Below are 24,014 nucleotides of genomic sequence, written 5' to 3' on the forward strand. Positions count from 1 at the left end.
CGTTCACTCTCTCCCCAAATTTGTATTCTTTAATCACTCATCATGCCTTCGTTCCGCAACATTGCAGTCCTCGCTGCGGCGATCGGAGCCACCTACGCGGCTGAGCCTGCGGCATACGGTGCTGCTCCAGCAGCTTACGAAGCACCTGCCCCGGCATACACTACGAGCAAGACCACCACCGAAGCTGCTAGGCCTTCAGTGCCAGCCTATGCCCCGCAATACGGCTCGAAGTCGGAGGGCGCCGAGGCACCAAAGGAGACCACCTGCACTGAAGAGGAGAACAAGCCCATCCCAAGCGCTTCTTACAGCCACATCACCAGCACAACCATCTCCTTCGGTGCTCTCCTTGCCAACGAGACCACGACGTGGACCAGCATTCCTTCCAGCTTTGGCTGGGGACCGAAATACAGCCACACTGAGCGTGAGCACTCGGTGCCAACCCCAAGCTTCGTCACTTACCCCAACGGTCACTCTGTGAGCATCTCGACCGGCCGCCCTCCCTTCTACACCAAGCCGGCTGAGGAGACCTATCCCGCTGGTCATGGCAAGCCAAGCGAGACTTGGCCAGCAAAGGAGACCTACCCAGCGAAGGAGTCTTCTTCTAGCTGGTCTGCTCCAGCGTACAGCAAGCCAAGCGAGAGCTCGCCAGCCGAGGAGACCTACCCAGCAAAGGAGACCTACCCAGCAAAGGAGTCTTCTTCCAGCTGGTCTGCTCCAGCGTACAGCAAGCCAAGCGAGAGCTCGCCAGCCGAGGAGACTTACCCAGCAAAGGAGACCTACCCAGCAAAGGAGACCTACCCAGCGAAGGAGACCTACCCAGCAAAGGAGTCTTCTTCCAGCTGGTCTGCTCCAGCGTACAGCAAGCCAAGCGAGAGCTCGCTAGCCGAGGAGACTTACCCAGCAAAGGAGACCTACCCAGCGAAGGAGACCTACCTAGCAAAGGAGTCTTCTTCTAGCTGGTCTGCTCCAGCGTACAGCAAGCCAAGCGAGAGCTCGCCAGCCGAGGAGACTTACCCAGCAAAGGAGACCTACCCAGCAGAGGAGACCTACCCAGCAAAGGAGTCTTCCGCGAGCTGGTCCGCTCCAGCATACACCAAGCCAAGCGAGGCACCAAAAAGCCCGGTTTCTGAGGCACCCAAGGCTCCAGAGGTAAGCCAAAATCAGCAAATTTTGTCTTGAGTATTATCCTGATCTTGGGCAGTACTCCGCACCAGCTGCCAGCTCTTCATGGGAGGCTCCAAAGTCCCCAGAGACTCCAAAAGCACCTGAGGTAGGCGTCAAATCAATGTTCACGAAAAAAGACCAACCACTCACGAATACGCAGTACCCAAGCTGGTCGGCCTCAGCCTCTGCCTCTACTCCAGCTGCGTGGGCTCCATCCTACAGCGCTCCTGTCGAGTCTGCTCCAGCATACACTGCTCCAGCCAGCTCGCCATACAGCCCTGAGCAGCCAAACACCAAGAGCGTGAAGACCATCTACAGCACCGTCTACCAAACCATCCCATGCTCGCAGTGCATCGAGACCAAGACCGCCACTTGGGCTGCTCCATATGGCTCTGCCCCAACATACAGCGCCCCAGCCGGCTCATCCCCAGTCAGCCCCGCCCAACCATCCAAGTCCGCTCCAGCGTACGGTGGAGAGCAGGGCTGGAGCTCATCCTCCACCGCCGTCACTGCCAGCACCGCCTACGTTCAACCAGTCCCAGTCGCCAGCTCTTCCGCATCCTGGGCCAAGCCAATGCCATCCGCAAGCATGCCATACGGCTACGGGAACTCCACTGGTTCCGGCGCCGCTTCACCTTCTGGAACTGGCTCGTGGAACAGCCCATCTGGCCCAGAGGCTTACACTGGCGCTGCGAGCATGAACTCTTTCTCTGCTCTTGCTCTTGCTATCTGCGGTATGGCTATGTTTATTCTTGTTTAGAGATCAGATCTTCTATGAGATGGGATGGCGAGGGATGTGTCTTCTTGTGGATATTGATTACATACATATAGCATGGGACCTGGCTGTCTTTTTTCCTCCTGAAAGGATCTATCTGTGGTCGTGTGTATGTATGTAATGTATATATATATGCTGGCCAGCCAAGAGATATTGTGATTATTCAAAAAAGTTTCTGCAGTGCTGAATGAACTAGACGGGTCACATCAAGTTACTCTACGAGCTGCATCACGACAAGCAAATCGACAATCCAGTCCATCTCCTCTGAGACTGCTGGTAACAGTACATCACAAGTAAAACTCTCATCAGCCAGTAATCCGGGACATACATGTACTTACTGGGTCAATTCCCTCGTACACTCACTCATCGATAACGACACACCTCAATACATACTTACAGGAGGATCCATCTCGATCTCAGAGCTTTATTGACGTGTAGAGTAATCAGGTGCGCATCGCTCGCTGTTCGTTGGAAAGACGCTCCTCAACATCTCAACCTCTTCGAATTATCCTAATCCCTGTCAGTTGCAGAAAATTATATAACGTGTCTTCTTCGAACTACTCCGCAATTCTCTGGCTTTCGTGAGCGGTGTTGGTTGATCAACGGGTGGTAGAGCAGAGCAGAGCAGAGCAGAGCAGAGCAGAGCAGAGCAGAGCAGAGCAGAGCATTAGGCTCATACCCTGAGATCGAGGGCATTGAATTCTGTAAGCAGTGTGATGCTAAAAATCGACTGACCACTAACTATCCTTCACGCCTCGTCTCAATGCACGCTTAAAAGAGCATTCTGAAATTTTCAAACATTTCCTCTCATCAATCAAGTCCTCGCGTTGCCCTTGGCCTTCTCAGCCTCCAACTTCTTCCTATCCACATCTACGACCCGCCTCCGTCGGTGCATTTGCGCCATTTTCCATCTCACATACAGCATCAACGCATCTTTGCAGACGACGAAGAGACAGCCGCCGACTAAGCTCCGTGCCCACTTGGCTTGCAAGAAGCCTGTCGATGCCGGCTTTCCGCGGAAGGTGAGACCGGAAACGTTCTGCGTGAACTGCGGAGGCGGTGCGGTCCATGATCTCGGCAATACAAGCTTCAGGGCTTCGCCAGCGAGACCAGATATCGTAGGGAAGAGAAGAGCTCCGATTACGGTCTGGGCGATCCCAGAAGATGAGTAGGTCAGCCGTGGCCGGACGTTGGCATTTCCTCGATTTTGCTGTTGCGGTCCGTTGGCAGCTGCTGGTTGTGGTTGGGCTTGTTGGACTTGTGGTCGATTATCCTGGATATCTGGAGGAGGCTCGGCTTGAGGCTGTATGAGTCGATCTGGCTGCTCCTGTTCCACAGGATTACCAGGCGGGTTTCTGTCTGCTGCTTCTTGGACCAGTCGCTCTTCTTCCTCATCCCATTGATCCCAAAGTCCACCCTCTAATTGAATCTCAAACACATGCTCTTGGCCTGGTTGCTCAGGCGCAGGCTGCTCTGCGCCTTCATTGCCTTCATTCTGTTCCTGCGAGCGCGGCTGGATTTCCCTGAGCCACTTCTTTTCCCTCTCCGCCCATACTCTCTGGTAGTAGGCATTGTACAACGACCGCACGTAGGGCAGCACTGCAAAAGCAAAACTCGCGGAAGGAGGCCATTGAGCAAAGTCGAGAGCGTCGTCTGGTGAATGTGCTTGCGAAGCGAAGAAGACTATGGGTAAGACGGGTAATATGCTGTCTGCGATTGACGTGCGAGAAAGGACCAAGAGAGGAGTGATCAACGGTAAGCCGAGATATAGCCTCCAGTGTACGGCGTGGTCGAGGAAGACTCGGAGGATTTGTTCCGAAGCCTCGCCAGGCCGACCAAGATATGTCTCGACAGGCGGCCGGATGGTGTTGACAAATAGTGGTCGCAGTATCCGAAAGCCGTCTTCAGCGCCAAATACGGCATATACCGAATGTATTCCGACTGACATGCCGATAGTGTGTAATGCAGCGAACAGAGCAGAGCCACTCGCGGGGACGATGAAACTGGCGCCTACCCTCTCCAAGCCTCTTACTGCCTCGACAATAAGATCGTGCGGTCTTGCAAGCGTGATCTCTGATTTGCACTGCGGACACTCAATCCTGGGCGCAATGCCCGCCCTCCGATCTGTCTTGTTGGGTGCCTCCATATCTGCTATCCAGTCCAACAGGCATTCTTCGTGCGCGACCAAAGCACATGGACACGGATCTCGCCAAGGCGATGTGTCTGGAGTGTCTTCGGTCTCGTCTGAAAAGCATATCCAACACTTCTTGACTGATGGGTCGTCTGCTGGGCTGTACGGGGCGGGCGATGTGGCAGCCTGGACTTGCACTGATGCCTCGTCTGTCTGCTCTTGGTCTTCTCGTTCCTCCTCGTCATTCTTGTCATGCACGAATATCGTCTGCGAGTCTTCAGATCGAGAGCGCACAGGCGACTGATTTTGCGTCTGGGTCGGACTCTGAGGCTGGGCTTCTGGACGCGAAGCTCTTCGCTGAGCTTGGCGAGCTGGCATGGACGCCATGGTGGGCGGGAGTGAAGGTCCAAAAGCAGTCCCGCTATCGCATCATTCGCATGAGCTATTCTATGCTATCTGTCTCTCCGTAATTATGCTGTTTGCGTGCTATGATTGTAGGCTGGCTGGCGGGCAAACGTCGATGAGATCACACTCCCTGCGCGTAACAGCTCGGCAACACTGACACTTTCTGCCGGCCGATGTTTGAGCGGGCCGAGGCGCGCGGAGCGAAGCGTGTCAGTGAAGTCATTCTCCATCGCGGCTTCCATTTTGAGAGACATGTCAGTTGGATGTGCAGAACAAAGAACGTGCATGCATGGCCGAAGCGAAAGTCTCCGCTCCTGAGATGGCAACTTCGAATTCACTTCTATTGTCGCTACGCTCTGGCCTGTAGTTGCGAGCACAGATGGTAACATATACACATGCATGCGCCACAGTGATGCCTACCATCACCATCACCATCCTGGAAATCGCCCTCGAGCTGTAGACCACGTTCCCGCACGCTCTCTCTACCTCCTCGAGTCGCACTGAAGCCTCTCCCATGGCACTTCCATCATCTGATCCAGGGCAGAACGTGGGGTCGACGACATCACAGCCTGACTCCAGCAACAACGCTAGAGGCGAGATCGACCAGGCAACGGCTCAGGATGAAGACGTCGCAAATGGAGAGTATCCGCTTTCAGATGGCGAAGGTGTGACGGATCTGGCGGCGCTGGGTGCCGTTGTTCGCGACCAAGATGACCTCGAAAGAGACATAGGCCAGCAAGCCGACCAGCTTCTTACAGAGCAGGCGATCGAGAGAGAACAAAAGCGCTTGCAGAAGACGCTTAAAGAGAAGGAGCGCATGCAGACGGCCGTCAAGATCGCCGAGACGAACTTGGCTAAGCCTGCTGGGTCTGCCACTAAGAATAAGTATCGAGCCGAGATCGAACACTACAACGCCTTGATCGCAAATCTCGACAATGACATCGCACAGATCCAGAAGCGTATCGACGATCGGCAAGAGTCGTCTGAACAAGATGGCGAGACTCTTCTGGAGCAAGGTGCGAACAAGCGCTTGCCAGGTGAGAGCCAGCGCGAGTTCCTTATTCGTACGGGGAAGATTACACCCTTCTCAAAAATGGGTCGGCAGCTGTTGAAGACTTCGTCAAGCCTTGGAGAGCTGCTGCTTGACGAGGATCAGCAGGATGAGGATGAGGCAGAAGAGGAGCAGGCAGAGGCAGAAGCCGAGGCATCGATACAAGCTGGCCCCAAGTCGCATCAGTACTTGCTGGCACCTGGCTTTGATCAGGAAGACACCAGCGCAGCTCCAAGCACTGCAGGCGACACTGAAGACGACGCTGCTTTAGCGCGGCGCTTGCAGGACGAGGAGGACGCCCGAGAACGTCCAGCCAAGAGACGGAGGCTCACGAGTAGACGACAGGCAAAAGCTGCATCTGTAGAACCAAGCACTGCTGCCGAAGAATTGGATGCTGCCTACGTGTCAGGTCTAGATGAGAATGGCATGGCGTCCGTCGGGAGATCGGGCGATGCTGCTGAGTCTGAAGACGATGACGCTGAAGGTGATTTCACACTCACAACAGCCCCGCCGGTCAAGCGTTCACGCAAGGGCAAGCAGAAACAAAAAGCCATAACAAACTCTGAAGATGGCCAGGAAGACCTGGCTGGTATAGACGATGGCAATGAACAGGTATATCAAGCACGTTTACAGAGCTGGACTGAACGCCGAAGTGCGGCCAGAAAGCGTGCAAAGGAGAGAAGAACATCGATGCAAGAGGATGCAGATCACAGCGCGAGTGGTACCAAGTCTGAGACTCAGGATATCGTCGACTTGGAGCAAGTCGAAGAAGCGAAGCCTGAATGGCAAATGCCTCATCCAACTCGTGCAGATGCTGAGTTCGAGGGAGGCTTCCGAATACCCGGCGATATTTATCCATCCCTGTTCGACTATCAAAAGACTGGTGTGCAGTGGCTGTGGGAACTCTACTCTCAACAAGTTGGCGGTATCATTGGAGACGAGATGGGTCTTGGAAAAACCATTCAGATCATCTCCTTCTTGGCTGGTCTGCACTATTCTGGCAAAATCCAGAAACCCATCATTGTTGTTTGCCCGGCCACAGTGATGAAGCAGTGGGTAAACGAGTTTCATCGCTGGTGGCCACCGCTGCGAGTCTCGATTCTGCATACTTCCGGCAGCGGCATGCTCGATGTCGGGCGAGAAAATCGGTACGAAGAAGCGCTTGAGGCAGAAGACTATTCAAGCAAGAAAACGCTAAGCAAAGGTCAGAAGGCCGCGAAGCGAATCCTCGACACTGTGACGAAACAAGGCCATGTTCTCGTCACAACCTACTCCGGTCTGCAGACGTATGCCGAGTTACTGATACCTACCGATTGGGAGTACGCAGTGCTTGACGAGGGCCACAAGATCCGCAACCCAAATACAGCAATCACAATCTACTGCAAGGAGCTGTGCACTCATAATCGAGTCATTCTTTCGGGAACGCCAATGCAGAACAACCTCACCGAGCTGTGGTCCCTCTTCGACTTCGTGTTTCCAATGCGCCTAGGTACTCTGGTGAATTTCAAGAACCAGTTCGAAATCCCGATCAAGCATGGTGGTTACGCAAATGCATCAAATCTACAGGTTGAGACTGCCATGAAGTGTGCCGAGACGCTAAAAGACGCGATCTCGCCATATTTGCTCCAGCGTTTCAAGGTCGATGTCGCTGCCGACCTGCCTAAGAAGAGCGAGCGCGTGCTGTTTTGCAAGCTGACGAAGCTTCAACGAGAGGCCTACCAGTGGTTCCTTGACTCGGAAGACATGAAGTCAATCATGAATGGCAAGCGTCAAGCACTATATGGTGTCGACATTCTGCGAAAGATCTGCAACCACCCGGATCTGGTTGAGCACAGAACACTGTCGAAGAAGTCTGAGTACAACTATGGTGACGGCAGGAAGTCAGGCAAGATGCAAGTCGTCAAATCGCTTCTCCAAGAATGGAAGCGCGATGGGCACAAGACACTGCTCTTTGCGCAGCATCGCATCATGCTGGACATCCTCGAACGATTTATCGGCAATATGGCAGGGTTCTCTTATCGACGCATGGATGGCACAACTCCAATCAAGGAGCGACAGAATCTGGTCGACGAATTCAATAACGATCCAGACTTGCATGTGTTCCTGCTCACCACTAAGGTCGGCGGACTTGGCGTTAATTTAACTGGTGCCAACCGAGTGATCATCTACGATCCTGACTGGAACCCGTCAACAGACGTGCAAGCACGAGAGCGAGCATGGCGTCTCGGCCAAAAGCGAGAGGTCCTGATATATCGCCTGATGACAGCGGGCACGATAGAAGAAAAGATATACCACCGACAGATTTTCAAGCAATTTCTGACCAATAAGATCTTGAAGGACCCCAAACAGCGGCAAACGTTCCAGCTCAAGGATCTACACGACCTGTTCACGCTCGGCGACTCTGCGGATGGTCAGACTGAAACTGGCAATATCTTCAAAGGCACTGAGGTGAAGTTTAAACAGGGCAACCTATCTACACCAGAAGATGGGACGGCTCCTGCTGGTGATGATCTGAGCAAGGTTGCTGGCATCTCACGCCAAGAGGAGTTTCATGGTGAGGATGACGGGCAGGAAGATAATTCGAAGGGCAGCAACAAGGAAGATCGCATGCTGTCCTCCATCTTTGCTGGCAATGGAGTCGCATCAGTCCAGGACCACGATGCCATCATCAATGGTCGTAAGACTGTACGTGCTGATCCTACCATAATCCAACGGGAGGCGAAGCGTGTTGCTGCCGAAGCGGCTCGAGAACTCGAACGGGCAGGTGAAATCGCTAGAAGCCTCCCAGCCGGTGTGCCAACCTGGACCGGACAAGTCGGCACAGCAGGTCGCTCACCCTCACCGCCGCCTCGTCGTGGCGGAATGCGTGGAGGAATGCGCGGTGGCCGAGGAGGTCGTGGCGGTCCATCCTCATCCTCCGTCCTCGCCAATCTTCAAAATCGCCATATCGGCAGCGCAGCCAATACTGCTGCCGGAACTGCCTCTTCCGCCGGCTCTCGGGATGCGACGCCTGTGGGCAGAGGTCGCGCTGCACTTCGCAACGCTCCTCAGGGCAGGGACTTCTTGAAGCTCATCCGAGACTTTATGATGCTGCACGATGGCGTCGTGCCTGCACAAATGCTCGTCGATCAATTCGACCGCCTGTGTCGAGGAAGCCCAGAACGCACAATGCAATTCAAAGAAATGCTGAGAACGATCGCGACTCTGGAGAAGGGTAGCACTCCTGGTAGGAGTAAATGGAGGCTGAAGGAAGAGTATAGGCCTCCTCCAAGGGCATGATGATGACAAGGTATGTATATACCAGGTAGCACAGAACTGTGATGATGAGTCAACATTCCGAATGTCCGAGCGACCTCATCCCATGTCTTGTTTATTCTTGACCATTGTGACTTCCTGCTGAACGAGTTTTTCGAATTCGTATTTTCGTACCACCGATGGATATAGCCATTAGCGACTGCAGCGGCAGATATTAACTCTTGAACAAGAAAAAGCTTGTGAGCTACATATGCTACACGTAGCCTCGCATTTGTGCACAAGTACGATTATGGGAGTGGAATGAGTGCCTTGAATCTTGTTTTGTGACTCGACGAGCGGCTTGCTCTTATTAGAATCTTCTGTGATGGAGCACCCAAGGCTGATGGCGCATAAGTTCTGTTACCTACTTATTAGAGCGGCGAAGTCGAGGAATTCTGAGTGAGGTCGTGTATTATTAAGTCTACTTCTTTATATCCTAGAGAAGCAGAATTGGATAATAAGGTCGAGCGTACGGCACGCCTTCTATCTCTAGAGAGGATTCTAAAGATTTAGACATAGGAACACGAAATATAGAGCACGACTTAATATACGATTCACACCGAGGTCGTTAGGTATCGTAGAATTCGCTTCTGTGATGCTTTCTTGATGAAAGATAACAAGTACTGAATCTGATTGCATAGACGACATGAATTTCTAGAAGGAAGCAAGAAAAGGTAAGTGAGGGAATGGAATGGAATGCTAGACACTCATTTGTAACGCTTCGCGCAAATTTGCCGCTGTAAATATGGATTTCGGTGGTCCACAGCCTTGTCTTTCTTGCAGCTGGGCTTCAGTCGCTTTCCTCTCCTCTCCGGAACGTGCCTCGACAAACAACGGCATATCAATTCAACGCTAGGAGCACAGTATCCGCCTGTATATAGAGTTGAGGACGAAGGTAAAGTGTTCCGCTCTTGATACTGCCCTGACTGAAAAGAGGCAAGAAACGAGCGCCGGTCCTTGGAGAGCTTTTTGAGCAGGAGGCAAGAAGAGCTTGTGAGTGAGTGAGTGTGGTTGCTATTGCGAGCGTTTTGGAGTCGTGAAGAGTGGTGTGAGCCTGCCTTAAGTATAGTTCCTTCCGTATAGGCGTTTTTTCGTATCCGGACTATCGCGCTATGGACCTAGTTGTCTGTGTGAGTGAGATGAGGATATGTCAACGATCGCGTAGACTCGACTCAGCTCACCGCGCTTTCTACGCTTTCTTATTGTGTTCTCATTCTTCATCTATCCTACACGCTCCACCCCATTCAGCTCGAAAATCCAATGCATCTTTTCAGCGTTCTAGCCGCCGACTCATTTCCATGGTACAGTCATCTCTCGTCGAGTCATTAAGTCATCAAGTTATTCCCGCATGAGAGTATCAAAACATCAGAACTCCTTCTCCACTACCCCCTTCAACCACAAATCCACCTTACTCTCCGTCGCTTCAGCATCTTCCTTCGCTTTGAGGTCTTCGGAGTCATTCTCAGAACCAATAATGGGGTTAGAGTGATCGAGCGGACCTCCTCGAAACTGTCCGTGGCTTTGCCCCGGCTCTTGCGCGGAGCTGTTCTCGTAGACGATCTGCATTTCCGCACCACTCTCCGGGTCCGCCATCATCATCTCCTCCTCCCCATCGTCGTAAAACATTGGGCGAGGATCCCTCCCGAGGCGGCGCGATCTCTGGACGTCCTGACCTTCGCTATAGGCGCGTTGGATATCCTCCAAGAGCGGGAAGCGGCGCTTGAGTTTCTGAATGGCGGCGGTGGCCGTGTCTGAACTTGCCAGGTAGCCGATTCCTTGTGCAGTTTCGAGTGTGGCGAATTTCAGTGCGGTCTGCGCGTAATCAAAGCTGACACCCGCAGCCTGGCTGGCGGCGGCGATTGCGTGCTGAGAGAAAGTCAAGCCTACATTCGATAGCTTCATGGCGGTACCAGAATTGACGAGGCATTTTTCTTCCGGATACTGTTTGCCTGAATTAGCAGTTGTATATTAGAAAGCGGATAGATGAATGCGTTACCTTCTTGCGTGGGCTGGTCTTGCTAATAGCGGTCCACTCTTCATCAGAGCCAAACTCTTCGTCACACTCGAAGTCTTCGTTGAGGTAATCGCACGGCGCTTTGTTAAACTCCTCGTAGACGTTGCGGTTGAAGTTGAAGCCGTTCACTGCGTTGTTAGTAGCGAGCGACGCTTTTTGGTAGAAGGACTTCGCCGACTCGGCGAATTTTGCGCCGAAAGGCATGATGGGCGGTCAGGGGTAATCAAGCGAGTGTTGGCGAGTGTTGTCGAGTGTCGCCGGCGACTCGAGATCCAATTCCAACCCAGCGGCGGCGAGGGCGAGGGCGAGGGCGAGGTCGAGGGGAAATAGCGAGTAGCAGATAGCGAACTGCAAAAAGCGGCGACGTTGGCCGCGACGATTGTGGCAGACAGCGGATGGCTTAAGCTGTCAGAAGGCGCTTATTTTCCGCGTTGCAGTGGTGTCGTGAGGTGAGGATGACTTGAAGACGCAAGGTTTACATTGAAGCTCAAGCTTGAAGATTAAGCTTCAGGGCAACCAGGCCACTCATGCGGCACCTTGAACCCTTTCACTTTCACTGTTGCGGCCTGAAATATTCCCCGCTGCGTCAGGCTGAAGTCGCTGTACTCGTGAAGACGGTATGGCGGATGGAAAGCGTGCCGAACAACCATGCCGAGCTTCGGGCCGATGTGGAGATGTTGATACCGCAGCCAAGACCAGTGCTCTTTCACTGCGATTTCCTGATCATAGAGTGATCATTGGAAACGGATTCTGGTGATAGAAAAATCTCTCACAAATTCCCTTCAGGAACGCCTCTTTACCCTACGCATTCGGCGCAAGTTCTGTTCGTGGAACTCCCCAATTGGATCTACTCTAGGTAATGTGCTGATACAGAAAGGCCGATGACGAGGATCCAGCATTGATTGAGCAGCGCACAAGTGCTTTGCTGTCTATTCATTGATGGATAAATCTGAAGAGAACGGTTTCGCCCCTCAGACGCCAAGTTGCTATGCGCCTGTTGTGCATCAGCCGCCGCTGGCTTACGGCAGCTCTTCGTAAGCTGTGAGCGCAAAAAATCAGCCTATTATTTCTATTGTGTCGTCCGTCGAATGACGGCGGAATACTCCAAGTTTCCCAATGATTTGGGATGCTCTTGAGTCAGCGCCTCGCGGGCACTATTTCACTGTTCTGTGGGGGAACAAATGCTGCCAGCTATGGGGTTGAGCTTGCGGCACCCAAACTTCACGCAAGGGTGATGATGGATCGTTAGCGTGGCACGCGGCCGCGTGTTGCCCGGAGGCGTAATCCTCGAAATTCGGGAATCGATATTCCTAATGAACGACCTTGTGGCAGACCCTCGTATTGCTTGTATAACCTTCACATCTAGATTGTCACAATGCACACTTATATTCATGGTAATCGTCCGCTATGACTTCAGTATCAAGTCTGGTGCAATCTAGTTTCGTCGAAGGGAAGCGTATCGGTTCGCTAGTAAAAATGGTATCGGGGAAGGTGAGTTTGCATTCGCATCTGGCACTGTCATTAGAATCAGTGCGGCAACGATATAGCAACTGGCTATCAATGATCCTGTGCATCTTGGATGCCCTCCGCGCCCTGCGTGGGCGAGTCTTACTATCAATTCCATGCGCCCTCTCCGTCTGAAAATGTGCTGCCGACGACTGTTGCTAGCAAATCAAGTGATTCCGAGTCCATGAACGCCTGATGAACCTTGCAAGCCAGCTCCCCTTACGAAGGCGGCTTGGCGTCGCTACTTGAGGCTGGCTGAGTTGAGTTCTCAGGACGCTTTTGATACTCGCTATTCCCTAGACCGTATGGAGACGTGTGGGGCCGCGCGTCCGCTACAGCAGCGGCCTGTCGAAGTTGGGTCATGCCGTCGTGATGCACGTCCTCGCGTGCCACGACTGGCGCCGCTGGAGGTGCGCGTTGCTGCTCCATCTCACGACGCAACTGCTCTTCAGCGCCATATGGACGTTCGGCAGCGTGGACGTGCTGTGCTTGCGATGCGGCTCCGCTGGACAAATTGACGTGTGAAGGGGCGGGTGGGAAGTCGGCTTGATTTTCCAGAAGTCGCGATTGAAGGCCGAGGATGTATTCTCTCAGTTGATAGTTTTCATTCTGCAATGTTTTGTAGTTTTGGTCCATGGTTTGGAACTCCTTGACCTGTTCTTCGAGCTTCTTGATATATCCTTCCTTTCGCTGTCGAAATGCGCGCTGTCGAGATGTTAGCGAGCCATAAAAAAATCAAACGCAAATATCATCATCAGCTCCAGGCTCGATCATGATCATTGATGGATTGCACTCGGCCATGCATGGGGCAATATCATGGCCAATGCTTCGTTCCGTTCAGAGAAGGCGATTTTCAGACGTTTTCAGTGAGGCATCGCAGGGTAGGCATTGATCGATCCTCAGTTGACACATCGATCGGACTAACATACCTGTGCTGCTCTATTTTGTGCGGCCCTCTTGCTCGTCGACAGTTCACGCTTGCCTTTGCGATCTGCGCCATCGGCATCCCCACTCATGTCGTACTGTCCAGTCACGTTGGGGTCAAGTCGATCGTGAGGGCTTTGCGAATCGGAGGGCGGATATGGATTATCAGCAGCTGGCTGGGGACCAGAGGGCGGAGGTGGATAGGGAGCGGGAGCAGAGCCAGAGCCACTGGCTGCGAGTAGATGCTCGCGTAAACCTTTGGAAGGCAGCATCAGTCAGCATGGTCGGGTACGGACATACGGGGCTCATATGCGGTAGGTGGGGAGCAGATTACTAGCACATACTCATTTCGATCCCTTCCTGTAGAAAGGACGGGTACAGTCAGCCTTAGAAGTCGTGTGCGACCAGCCAAGCTTTTGATCAAGACTCACCTGGGCGCGCGCGTGTTGCATTTTCCCGGCCGAGACTCGAGCCAGCAGAACAGCAGAAGGCGCTTCTCGAGCTCGTTGGTAGTATGACGAGGGCGGGGATGAGGCAGAGCAAAAGCGCAAGTATTGGGCGGCGTGGTTGATGTCGGTCGGGGCTCAGGGTGGATGGGCGACGGATGTCTGCGCAGCGGCCGGGTTAGCATGATTGCGCATGCGCAGCGGCGAGTACTGTATGATCCGGCTGCGTGCCAGCACCGAACCCGGGCCCGTCGTGCGGCATCATGGTAGGCCGTGGCAAGTGGCTGGTTGTTGCTGAGAGATCGGGGGGAGTCAACTTACAGGCGATGCGAAGCCCACGAGAAGCTCGAGATGATTAGGTAAGGTTCTGCGAGCCTCTGATATATGCGAGGCGAGGCGAGAAGGCAGCGAGCATGGATGTCGCCTCCACTCCACTGTGCCAAGTGCCTCGCACATCGGCGCGGCGGGTGTGTCAGCAAGCGCCGCCCCCGCTCGGCAGGAAGCTGTTCTCACTGCCCTCTTGGATCGTGCGAGAAAATAATGCCACCGCACCGCACCGCTGCAAGATCGTGTGAAGCAATTCTTCTACCATACCCCGGCATCGACACAAAGCATAACACTAACAGTCAAGCTGGCCGGAGCCTGCCATGCGCCATCAACCCTTGCACGTCGTCCCGGAAAAGCAGGAGCGACTACAGCATATCATAACGCGGCGATCCCGAGCCTTCCGCCGGTCCATCAACCACCAGCAACGCGCCGATGACAAATCGGAGCGAGCTTTCACGAGATAAAACAATGCTCACTGTGACTAAGTACAGGGTATGGCCACTCTGATGATGCCCTGGAGTTATTATGCCGACCTCTGACTTCGTCGCGCTTATTAACAGGCCATCTTGAATGCTTGATTGGTGCCTTGCAGAGTTCACAAGGCTTCGACAGGCCTAGACGAGAGCTTCGTGTGTCCCGAAACAAGGGAGTCGCCCTGTCCATCGCATCCGCACAGACGATACGAGCTTTATTATCTGATACGGCCTCCTCAGAAGCGGCAAGCCACTTCACATCGACTCGTGCTCAGTCTGCGTTTGAAGTTCAGTGATCGCTACTAGGTAGCGCACCTTAATACGGACCATTGCTTGGTTGTTGCCATGTATGGCTACCCAACGCTCCAGACGACATCTCTCACAGGCCTGAGTTGCCATGTCCAAACCTTTGCTGACAAGGGTCGGCGATTCGGGGTTATCACAAAACATGTGGTCAGATCTAATAATAATTCCAAGTCGATCATGGAATACAACATGGCATGTCCAGAACCGGTACCCGCGTCGCTCACTTCAATCCTCGACCGATGCAGCGAAGGCATTCGTGAGCGTTGCCGGCTCAGCTCGGTGTCATGACTGCGACCTGACTTTGGACCTTCCATTGCTTTGCTGTGAAACACCGCCGATTTGCGAGTGAGCCATTGTATGAGGGAGTTGAGGGCGAGCTTGATAACCGTCACGTACATGATAGTTAGCAAACGCTTAGGCTGTATGTGAAAGTCACAAATGTTCTCAGATCGTGGTTATTGCCAGCCAGCTAGACAATACCTAGTAATAATGTTGAAGCCATTGATTTCGGGCCCGCATCAAAATTCCAAGCATACCCTCCACCTCACCTACTTCACCTTCACGACTGACCTCCGTTCCACCCTGCACAAGTCCAACGACCATGCCAGAATCACGCTCCACGGAACCACTTGTATGGATCGACTGCGAAATGACCGGTCTAGACACTTCAAAAGACACAATCATGTCCATAGCCTGCTTCATAACCGACCACGAACTAAACCTACTTGACCCAAACGGCTACGAAGCAATAATCTCCCACACCGAAACCCAACTCGGCACCATGGGAGAATGGTGTAAATCCCACCACGGCTCCTCAGGCCTCACAGACGCCTGTCTCACCTCCTCAACAACCGCCGAAACCGCAGCTACCGAATTGCTCTCCTACATCCAGAAATTCGCCCCGGAACGCAAGAAGGCGCTGCTGGCGGGCAATACTGTACACGCGGATCAAAGGTTTTTGAGGCAGGAGCCTTGGAGGAAGGTGGTGAGTCATTTGCATCATAGGATTCTGGATGTGAGTTCTATAAAAGAGGCGGCGAGGAGGTGGGCGAGTGAAGAGGTTATCAAGAAGAGTCCGCAGAAGATGGGGAAACATGAGGCTAAGGCGGATATCTTGGAGAGTATTGAGGAGGCGAGGTTTTATAAGAGGGTGTTTTTTGACAAGGCGGTTTTGGAGTGAGGGGATTTTGAAGATGGTGCTGATGAGAAAATTGGGCAAGAACACTTTATGAGGGAGTACAAGTGGGCGTCAAAGACGAAATGCTGATGAAATCGGAGAGGTTTTGCTGCCTCTATCGAGAGAACCGGGAGCATCGGAACGACACTTTCCAGCAAAACCAATTTGTACTTCACGTCGGTACTCTTCGCAGAGGACGAACATCGAGCGCGGCCGAATTCGGATCTTTGCTTTCAACAGGATCGACTGTGCTGAAGCTCGAAATCAGTGGCAAGCCTCGCTAGTTGTCGATATCGGGAGGGTTCAAAAGGGAGGTGGAGCTCAGGACAAACCGAGAATGCCAAGCTCCACATGCATGAACTCACTTCTTCACTTCTTCTGCTGATGACGGGTTTGACTAAATGGCGGTCAGGAAAATTCTAGATGGCGGTTTCACGCTAAGACGACGATAGAATGAGCGCGACCTATGCTTCCCTCGTCCCTCGGGTTACGGTCGCTACGTCCTTTAAAAGATAGAATCCTAGGGGTTCGCCGACGAAGGCTCCGCAACCGACACCCCTCCGCTAAGCGGGCGGCGTGTCGTCGTACCTCCTCCACAACCACCCTTCCAGGCCGCGAGGGGCCCCCTCGGTCGCTATAAGTGCCGACTTTGTTTGGAGAGAGAGTGTGTGTGTAGGCTTGGGGTGAGATATTGGCATCATGTTGCAGAATTGAAGTTGAAGGACTTATGACTGATCTGAATACAGAAACTCATGTGCTTTTTACAGCATTCTCAGCCTCGCTGCACGTAAGTCAATCGACTCCGCCTAGTAGCTCCATCTCCCGTGACGTTGCTCTCGAACCCCCAAGGTCATCTCAGAACAACCTCACAATGTAAGAGCCTCCGATGCATCCTCCAAATCCTGACCTTTGGGCTCACTCCTCACGCCTACACCCCACTTGAACAGATGCTCTTCATTCTGACCGTTCTTCTGACCCTCCTTAAGAAACATCTCCATTTCATCAAGCAATTCTCCATAGGTCATTCCTCCGATCATCCGCACGCTGAAATTGCCATGGGCGTAGCGGTAATTGGCGTGGACTGTCATCATCCGCAGTGGTGGCTGAGTGATGAACATACGTCGGAAAGATGCATCGTCGCCGTGGCATAGAACTCTGAGTTCCGCAGTATTGGAAGCCTTCATACGATCGCTCTGAATCGTCAAGGTCTGCCCGGTGAAGTAGGCTACGAGTAAGGGATTGAAAGAGACACCATGCTTGGCTGCCTCGGGCAGTGGAACTTCATAGCTGCTGGAGCTCCACCATGATTTGACGTATTTGATGGAGGCTGAATAGCCTGGTTGTGGGAAACTCGCTTCGTCAGAAGTGTTGAGTGCGGTGCCGGGAACGAGGAAGAGTGCCTTCTTGATCGACTTCGACTCGTGGGCGTCGCGGCAAATTCGAGAGATACGTTTGGACAACAGCAGGTCTTTAGTTGGAAGTCGCAGCAGTATGGCTTCCACGAGCTCTGGGATCGCGAAAACTCTGGCTGCCGCCATCTCCGCTGTCGGCCTGTCCATTCATTAATCAGCATTACTCGTGGCATACAAGGGAACGAACAACATGATGTGTACCAGTTATGTGACCTGAAGACCAGAGGTGTGAGGCAGTGTGGTGCGGTTGAGGAATTCAGAAGTGATTTTGGATCAGATGTCGGAGTTTCTTGAACATGCCAAGCCTTCACATGCACGACCCTTTCCAGAAATGTGGGGAGTGAGCTTGAGGCGCATGGAATACATTGCTCACTTCGCACAATGGCAAGATGAAGTCGCCGTTGAGTAGTCGCGTTTCCATCTATGAAGTGAAAGGTAGTCAGACGCCAGTGCATCTCGCCCCGATCAAGCGTATTCTCCTAACATCCTCAACTTCGCCAGTCCCGAGAGTCGCACTCCAGAAGTCTACGTCCACCATCAGACCGTCGCTTTGCAACTCACTTGCTACCATACTCCTCCACCCAGTCCTTGACTTCCTCCGGACCCACCCCAACCATGATACGCAAACACTTCACAATCTTAAGTCGTTCCTTCCCCTCAAGCTTCTCCTTGACCGCATCAATGAGCTCCCCAAAAGTCCGAACTTTACGGAAACTTCTAGGCTCAGGGAATGGACGTAGATGCCGAGGTTTCATTGCACACACGCTGCAAACCACGTCAAAGATCTGAAGCTTTACCGGTGGCTGGGTGATGTACATGCGTCGGCACGATGCTGACTCATGGGCGAGCAGAAGCTGCGGGTTCAGATGGCAGAGGAACATGGGGGCGCGGAGGAAACGCTTGGGAAGGGGGATAGTCTCGTTTGACTTTGGTGAGAGGAAGGGATTGAATTGCACAGGGCATGATTCCAGGTTCTTTGGGATGCGAGCAAGCCTCCTCTCGTCAGCCGTTGAATAGAGTCCGGTCGTGCTGACGTAAAGACCGTGAATGATAGCGCTCTCGATTCCAGATGGGCCTGGGTAGGCGATGCTGGCCTGGCCGGTCTCAAGAAAGAGCGCCTTCTTGAGGTTGATGGATCCCTGAATGACGTCTCTCCATTGCTTGCAGACACGTTGGTGGGTGGTGAGAAGCGCTCGAGTATTGGTTTTCAAGAGGATAGCCTCGAGTAGTTCAGTGGTATGGAAAAGCTTGTACGCGGCGGCGCCCATACCTGCAAGTAGGGTCAGCATGGAACAGTGTATCCGGCGAAGCTAGTCCTTACTCGTCGAACCTCCTCCATCAGCGGCGCCCTCTTCTTCGCCCGCCATGGTGTTGAAGTGCAAAATTCTTTGCCGGAAGAGACGAGCGAGAGATCTGGGTTAAATAGTCAACTCGCCAGACACATGTCCGTGCGTACGCGGCCCGGCAACCGGTAAAAACGTCCAAGTGAGGCAAGTGAGAAACGTGGAGCTTGAGGACGAAGCGAGTGGAATGCATCTCCTGACGCACGTAGAGATTCATCTTATTCTTCCTTAATCCTGCTTTCTCCAGCACACGCCGCTCCTCGACTTTCTAGCACCCGTACCCTCCATATCAGACAGACCCATCCCGCGGCACTGCTAACGCGTCATCAGGATGGACCCAAGAACCAAGCACCGACACTTTACGATCCTCGGTTTCTCCTGTCCTTCAATCTTCTTTCTCACAGCACCTATCAACTCTCCGACCATGCCTTCTCTCGGGAAAGTCCTAGGCGAAGCACGTCGTCTCGGATGTCGAGATTCCAAAGACCACAAGCCCTCAACATCGACATCCACGATCTCAATGTCCATAGGAGGTTGAGTGATGTAGATACAGAGACAAGACGAGGACGGTGGACTGGGAAGGAGATCAGGATGGTCTCGAGCTTTCTGGATGATGGTGCACCTGTTCTCATGGTGCGTGTCGTTCAATGTGCCCGGTAGAAAGAGGCTTCTTGATGGACACAGAGACTTCGATGACCGCGTGCCATTGCTTGCAGACACGTTGGGCGAGGACAAGGAGAAGGTCGTGCATTGGCAGTGAAACTAGGATGGCTTCCAATAGCTCGGTGAAGTTGCACACTGTGGTGGCCGCGCTTTGGGAAGGAATGGCTGCTGCATTTGGTCAGCTCTTCTTGCAGAGCCCACCGACAAATTCCACTCACTTTGTATGCCTGGCGCAGCGGTCGGGGGCGAAGCCTTGGACGTCACCATGTACCGTTCCTGGAAAAATTTGAGTCGATGGTCAATAAGTACGTATGCAGTTGAGCGCTGGCTGATTCAGTCTCCCCTTCAAGCCCCGAAGCAAGCTTGACTGTCACATGCAGGCAGAAGAATGAGCCCTAGTTGAGCGATTGTTCTTTAACGATGATTCTACATCCCCCTCTTCAACTTCTCAAATATATCCAAAACAGCCGCACCACCACCTTCCTCTTCATCCTCGTTACCTTTCCCCTTCTTCTTCGAACTACCCAGAGCATTCAGTCTCTCCTCTCTCTTTCTCCTCGCCTCAGCGTCCTCCCTCACAGCCTCAGCTTCGACCTGCGCACGTTCATAAGCCAATTGCGCAGCCTCATCCTCAGGCCTGAGAAATCCCTCCTCTGCCTGAAGTAAATCCTCGTCCGAGATCTCGCCGCCATTATCGTCATCTGAGATATTCGGGGAATCCACGACGCCAAGCTCGGGTGATTTGAGCAGGCGGCCTGGAGGTGATGAGACTTCTGATGCAGCCGATTGAGCAGACGTGACGCGGGATAGCGAGCATCCTCTCTGGGAGGAAGCATGCGTTCCTGTGTTCCTATAACCAATCGCTTCTGCCACTCGTCGTGCCTCTTCGTCAGGATTACTGCCGAATTCCCCAAGCGCTCCAAGATCTGCTCCGGCAAGTGACAAGCGGTTATTGAAGTCCAACAAATGTCCTCCTCTCCCTCTTGGCGCATCCTCACTCTTGTCCAGAATATCCCTGTATCCTCCCCTCGAAGGATCTGCAAGTCGTTTCCGCTTCTTCGCTTCCCGTTTGCTACTCGGTCGAACGACAATCACCGGCACAGGTGAGTATTGCAAGCAGTATTTGGATACACTTCCAGAAGACAGAAGTCCTTGATAGCCCGTTAAGCTGCGGCCTCGTGTTCCAACGACAAGCATAGCAGGCTCATAGATTCGAATCATCTGTTGAATCGTGTCGTGAACTTTCCCAATACTGAACTCGAGAACAAGGGATATCGCACGATCTTCAGTATTCTTCTTTTCAATCTCCTCCAAGAAACGTGTTGCTTCGCGACGATACCCTCTCTGACCTTGCCCACCACTCCATTTTAAGGCTTCTTTGCTGTCCTTCTCCACGACTCGTAAACAGACGATTTCGTCGCCGTCATCGACTAGTTCATCTATCAGCCACTCGAGGGCAGTGTCAGAGTACTCATTCGTATCTGTTCCGCAGAGAAACGTCCGTGAGCGCTTCGTGTACTCGTAATCTTTGTGTTTGCGATTCAGCGTCAAGCTGAAATCGCTTGCTTCCTTGTTGTCGAAGGTATCGAAGCTGACTCTTTCTTGGAATTGAGCGGGAGGCGGAGGACTACTAAGCCTCCTACCTGCCGGGCCTTTTCCATTGCTGGCATTACCATAGCCTACACTGCGTCGAGTCGAGGGTGGTTTGGCCGATGACGAGCGAGATGCCGCACCAGAGTCTTTGGTCGCGCTGGGCACAAACTGCACGCTTGGTCTTCGGGCTGCCTCGCTCTGGCCATCTATGGTTATCGTGGGTCGTCGCCAGGCTGGAGTGTAGGTGGATGTGGTGCCTTTGGAGTGATTGGTCGCATGGCTTCCCAAATTCGTGCTGCTGGCATTGGGTGATGTGGTCGAGTTGGCGAGCTGGACTGAAGGTATCTTTTGCTCTGGCAGGGTTGTTGTGCCATTTGTGGCAGGCAGAGAGCGTGGACTGGGCGCTTCCGAGTTGTTCTGCAGTATCGGAGTGCCAGATCTAGGCGATGGCTCCGCCGACATGGTGTGGACGAGGCGCGCAAGTAGCGATGCGGTGGAGCTTGTAATGGTCGTGAAGAATGTGTGATTCACGTTTGTGAATAGAACCAACGTAGCAGATGCGAGCCGAGGTCTATTCGATTGATACCAAGAAGCATTCCCGAATGTGTTCGACGAGTGGTCAGCCAGCACAAGCGGAAGCAGTCGAGGCCTGTGACGATTGGCGGAGGTGGGACTTCTCCATAGCGAGATGCAGATGCAGATTCTAGCGGGCAGGCGAAGTGGAGAGAATTGCGGTCTCGGCAGGGCAGGTGAATGTGGCTTCAACAACGATCTTCTGGAACTATGCAGCCGAGACACGAAGTTTTCAGATGTACGGTAGCAATGACATATGACGGAGAGCGTGCATAGGTCAACACCATTACCAAAGTCTACTCAACCTTCCGGAGATACACTTCATTGCCACGTGGGTGGGATGAGACCACCTGCATGCAGGGCCAAGCGCCATTTGCTCTTCAGATGCAGCTGGGTGAGAGGTCTGTTGGTTCAGTAAAGGTCTACCGGTATTGCATGAAACACGAGCACTGTTGTATCTCTTCTCGTGTCATTCATCAAACTCCAACTTATGCCCCTTCTATCCCTTCACTTCGAAACAAGCGCAATCGAAAATCTACGCCATCACGCAATGCTCTTCAACTCGCCGTCCTTGGTCTTGCCGGCACCCACCAATCGCTGTACCTCTTCAGCGAACACTGCCTTTACAGCCGCCTTCTCAGTCTTGCCTTGAAGCTTAGCGGTGAAGTCGGCAAGCTCTTCGTTGTCAAGCTTCAAGATGAGCGCATCAACATCGCTCATGACGCTATTGATGGTCGAGGCATCTGCTGTGCCATCCGCGAAGTAGTTGGCGTCCTTCGGTGCACCACGAACAACACGCTTGTTCTTCTTGGCAGCATTCTTCGCCGCCTCTTTGCCCTTCTTCGCATCCTCGCGAGCAGCCTTGTCCTCAGCAGCCTTGGCCGCTGCAGCCTTCTCCTCGTCTTCCTTCTTCTTGGCAGCCTCTTCCTTGGCCTTGCGCTCGGCCTCCTCCTTCTGCTGCTGCTTTTGAAGCTTGCCCTTGTTCTTCTCTTGTCTGAACTTGGCTGGTCGTGGATCCTGCTTCAAGGCTTGATCGACGACTTGACGCAGGCGCTGCACATCCTCGTTCTTTCTCTTTTTGCGAGCATTGTTGTTCTTGCGCTCGACGTGACGTTTCTGGTCGCGAGACTCGTTATCATCTGGCACATCCTCGTCGAGATATTCGAACGATCGCCACGAGTCGAAGTTGTACCAGAAGTTGTAGAACTCATCCACCTCTTCCTTTGTGCTGTTGTCATTTCCAATCTTTGGCACTGGCTGCTTCTTGCTGAAGCGAGCCTCGGCCTCGAAGACTGGTGCCCACAGCTTGTAGAAGTTGCCTGGCTTCTTCTCCACGTCCTTCTTGCTCGGAGGCTCCTTGTCGGCAGCTTCGTCAACAGAATCGTACTGGCGGCGCTTGACGGGGTCGAGCAGAATATCGGTGGCACGCTGAATGCATTTGAAGAACTGATCGTTCTCCTCCTGTCCGGATGCGGCTTTCTTGTCGGGATGGTGCTTCAAGACCTTTTTTCTGTGTGCGCGCTTGATCTGGTCCTCGGTCGCCTTGTATCGCCATCTGGTCAGACCAAGAACAGCATAGTGATCTTGAGTCTTCCAGTCCTTGGCCTCACGCTGCAGGAGCATAGGGTCCTCGTCGCTGTCGATGTCATCGTCTTGGTCCTGCTCGACCTTCTTGACGTTCTTTTCAGCTTGCAGCTTCTCGTCCTAGAAATCCATCAGCATTTTGCGCAATGTGACTGTGTCGTGACAGCTATGTCTTACCTCGGAGAATGTGCGTTTATGCCTCTTTCTGCGCGCGTGGGCAAGAAAGTGAGGACCAACGGGCTCGAGCGCGCGCTGGGTCGGCTCAGAGAGATGGCCGACAGGCTTGAAGTCCTTCTCGGCCGTCCAGCCCTCTGGCAGCGTCGGCAGTGCGACGGACAGCTGAATTGCAGCCATTTTGTCTACGACGTTCGTTTGTTGCTGGAACCTGAGAATAGATCTGAAATTCTAGGGCTTATACACTTTTTTGTCGCCATCGGCCCGTCTCACATGCCGAGCCGACGATCCGAGCAGTATTTCGAGCTCCAGTTCAGATTTCATGTGAAGCTTCACTGGCACTCTCTTCTGATGCTGCAGACCCCCATCCGAGTCGTCCACTCTCTCAAACCCTTCCATAGTGCGCCAGGTAGGAGTCTGCGGCTAGTTCTTTGGATACCGCACCAGTCATTCTCTCCTATCGTCCGCAGTATGGCCTCACAGACAACAGTCCCCATCACCACCAAGCCTGCAGCAGGCCAGATGGTCGAGCACGAGGGCAAGACGTACGAGACCATACGGGAAGGTCAAGCATACATTCTAATCCCGCCAAACACGCAGAAGCACGTCAACCCGCAAGCCAAAGCCAAAAATGACGATCCGTTCAGGCGCAAAGATCTTCTACAATGGGATCCTCTAA

The 24,014-nt window shown here is 53.1% G+C and overlaps 12 protein-coding genes across 12 annotated transcripts in view; 6 read left to right on the top strand and 6 right to left on the bottom strand.

Moving 5' to 3' along the window:
- Positions 1 to 42: 42 nt before the first annotated feature.
- On the top strand, positions 43 to 1,924 carry MYCFIDRAFT_84964 (uncharacterized protein; the record flags this gene model as incomplete). The annotated part of the gene is made up of 3 exons (XM_007922395.1): positions 43 to 1,149; positions 1,202 to 1,270; positions 1,325 to 1,924. 3 exons carry the CDS (start codon positions 43 to 45, stop codon positions 1,922 to 1,924), a joined length of 1,776 nt encoding a protein of 591 aa, XP_007920586.1.
- Positions 1,925 to 2,630: 706 nt separating this feature from the next.
- MYCFIDRAFT_201574 (uncharacterized protein) lies at positions 2,631 to 4,526 on the bottom strand. Its single transcript, XM_007923332.1, has one exon. The coding sequence runs from the start codon at positions 4,455 to 4,457 to the stop codon at positions 2,754 to 2,756; it is 1,704 nt and encodes a 567-aa protein (XP_007921523.1). The 5' UTR covers positions 4,458 to 4,526; the 3' UTR covers positions 2,631 to 2,753.
- A 463-nt stretch (positions 4,527 to 4,989) lies between these two features.
- On the top strand, positions 4,990 to 8,805 carry MYCFIDRAFT_46188 (uncharacterized protein; the record flags this gene model as incomplete). The annotated part of the gene is made up of 3 exons (XM_007921795.1): positions 4,990 to 5,702; positions 5,847 to 6,244; positions 6,290 to 8,805. The coding sequence occupies 3 exons, from the start codon at positions 4,990 to 4,992 to the stop codon at positions 8,803 to 8,805; spliced, it is 3,627 nt and encodes a 1,208-aa protein (XP_007919986.1).
- Positions 8,806 to 10,185: 1,380 nt separating this feature from the next.
- On the bottom strand, positions 10,186 to 10,722 carry MYCFIDRAFT_170126 (uncharacterized protein; the record flags this gene model as incomplete). Its single annotated transcript, XM_007923333.1, has 1 exon — positions 10,186 to 10,722. One exon carries the CDS (start codon positions 10,720 to 10,722, stop codon positions 10,186 to 10,188), a length of 537 nt encoding a protein of 178 aa, XP_007921524.1.
- Positions 10,723 to 10,807: 85 nt separating this feature from the next.
- On the top strand, positions 10,808 to 12,536 carry MYCFIDRAFT_170127 (uncharacterized protein; the record flags this gene model as incomplete). The annotated part of the gene is made up of 16 exons (XM_007923334.1): positions 10,808 to 10,966; positions 10,998 to 11,053; positions 11,087 to 11,149; positions 11,193 to 11,215; positions 11,284 to 11,307; positions 11,340 to 11,392; positions 11,425 to 11,532; positions 11,564 to 11,661; positions 11,708 to 11,751; positions 11,790 to 11,816; positions 11,843 to 11,942; positions 11,972 to 12,078; positions 12,113 to 12,262; positions 12,326 to 12,351; positions 12,382 to 12,479; positions 12,512 to 12,536. 16 exons carry the CDS (start codon positions 10,808 to 10,810, stop codon positions 12,534 to 12,536), a joined length of 1,161 nt encoding a protein of 386 aa, XP_007921525.1.
- A 23-nt stretch (positions 12,537 to 12,559) lies between these two features.
- MYCFIDRAFT_89211 (uncharacterized protein) lies at positions 12,560 to 13,870 on the bottom strand (the record flags this gene model as incomplete). Its single annotated transcript, XM_007923335.1, has 4 exons — positions 13,696 to 13,870; positions 13,609 to 13,624; positions 13,270 to 13,520; positions 12,560 to 13,045 (listed from the first exon to the last, which is right to left on the bottom strand). The coding sequence occupies exons 1-4, from the start codon at positions 13,714 to 13,716 to the stop codon at positions 12,560 to 12,562; spliced, it is 774 nt and encodes a 257-aa protein (XP_007921526.1). The 5' UTR covers positions 13,717 to 13,870.
- A 1,547-nt stretch (positions 13,871 to 15,417) lies between these two features.
- MYCFIDRAFT_129585 (uncharacterized protein) lies at positions 15,418 to 15,996 on the top strand (the record flags this gene model as incomplete). Its single annotated transcript, XM_007923336.1, has 1 exon — positions 15,418 to 15,996. One exon carries the CDS (start codon positions 15,418 to 15,420, stop codon positions 15,994 to 15,996), a length of 579 nt encoding a protein of 192 aa, XP_007921527.1.
- Positions 15,997 to 16,513: 517 nt separating this feature from the next.
- On the bottom strand, positions 16,514 to 18,694 carry MYCFIDRAFT_170130 (uncharacterized protein; the record flags this gene model as incomplete). Its single annotated transcript, XM_007923337.1, has 8 exons — positions 16,514 to 16,534; positions 16,591 to 16,742; positions 16,795 to 16,826; positions 16,864 to 17,544; positions 17,589 to 17,750; positions 17,779 to 17,860; positions 17,899 to 17,930; positions 17,967 to 18,694. The coding sequence occupies 8 exons, from the start codon at positions 18,692 to 18,694 to the stop codon at positions 16,514 to 16,516; spliced, it is 1,890 nt and encodes a 629-aa protein (XP_007921528.1).
- A 76-nt stretch (positions 18,695 to 18,770) lies between these two features.
- Positions 18,771 to 19,810, top strand: MYCFIDRAFT_170131 (uncharacterized protein; the record flags this gene model as incomplete). Its single annotated transcript, XM_007923338.1, has 8 exons — positions 18,771 to 18,781; positions 18,811 to 18,876; positions 18,905 to 18,930; positions 18,960 to 19,397; positions 19,435 to 19,504; positions 19,530 to 19,678; positions 19,703 to 19,708; positions 19,749 to 19,810. 8 exons carry the CDS (start codon positions 18,771 to 18,773, stop codon positions 19,808 to 19,810), a joined length of 828 nt encoding a protein of 275 aa, XP_007921529.1.
- A 597-nt stretch (positions 19,811 to 20,407) lies between these two features.
- Positions 20,408 to 21,046, bottom strand: MYCFIDRAFT_16426 (uncharacterized protein; the record flags this gene model as incomplete). Its single annotated transcript, XM_007921465.1, has 1 exon — positions 20,408 to 21,046. A coding segment is annotated over one exon (639 nt), but the record flags the coding sequence as incomplete, so codon positions are not given.
- A 921-nt stretch (positions 21,047 to 21,967) lies between these two features.
- On the bottom strand, positions 21,968 to 23,527 carry MYCFIDRAFT_61050 (uncharacterized protein). Its single transcript, XM_007922034.1, has 2 exons — positions 23,339 to 23,527; positions 21,968 to 23,281 (listed from the first exon to the last, which is right to left on the bottom strand). Exons 1-2 carry the CDS (start codon positions 23,513 to 23,515, stop codon positions 22,121 to 22,123), a joined length of 1,338 nt encoding a protein of 445 aa, XP_007920225.1. The 5' UTR covers positions 23,516 to 23,527; the 3' UTR covers positions 21,968 to 22,120.
- A 279-nt stretch (positions 23,528 to 23,806) lies between these two features.
- Positions 23,807 to 24,014, top strand: part of MYCFIDRAFT_149170 (uncharacterized protein) — a gene marked incomplete at its 5' end in the record, with an annotated part of 3,220 nt that continues 3,012 nt past the window's right edge. The window contains one exon of the mRNA XM_007923339.1: positions 23,807 to 23,976. Coding sequence (XP_007921530.1) covers positions 23,807 to 23,976 — 170 coding nt within the window. The remainder of the gene's footprint in view (positions 23,977 to 24,014) is intronic.

Source organism: Pseudocercospora fijiensis, assembly GCF_000340215.1.
Source record: "Pseudocercospora fijiensis CIRAD86 unplaced genomic scaffold MYCFIscaffold_1, whole genome shotgun sequence".
Taxonomy (NCBI): Eukaryota; Fungi; Ascomycota; class Dothideomycetes; order Mycosphaerellales; family Mycosphaerellaceae; genus Pseudocercospora; species Pseudocercospora fijiensis.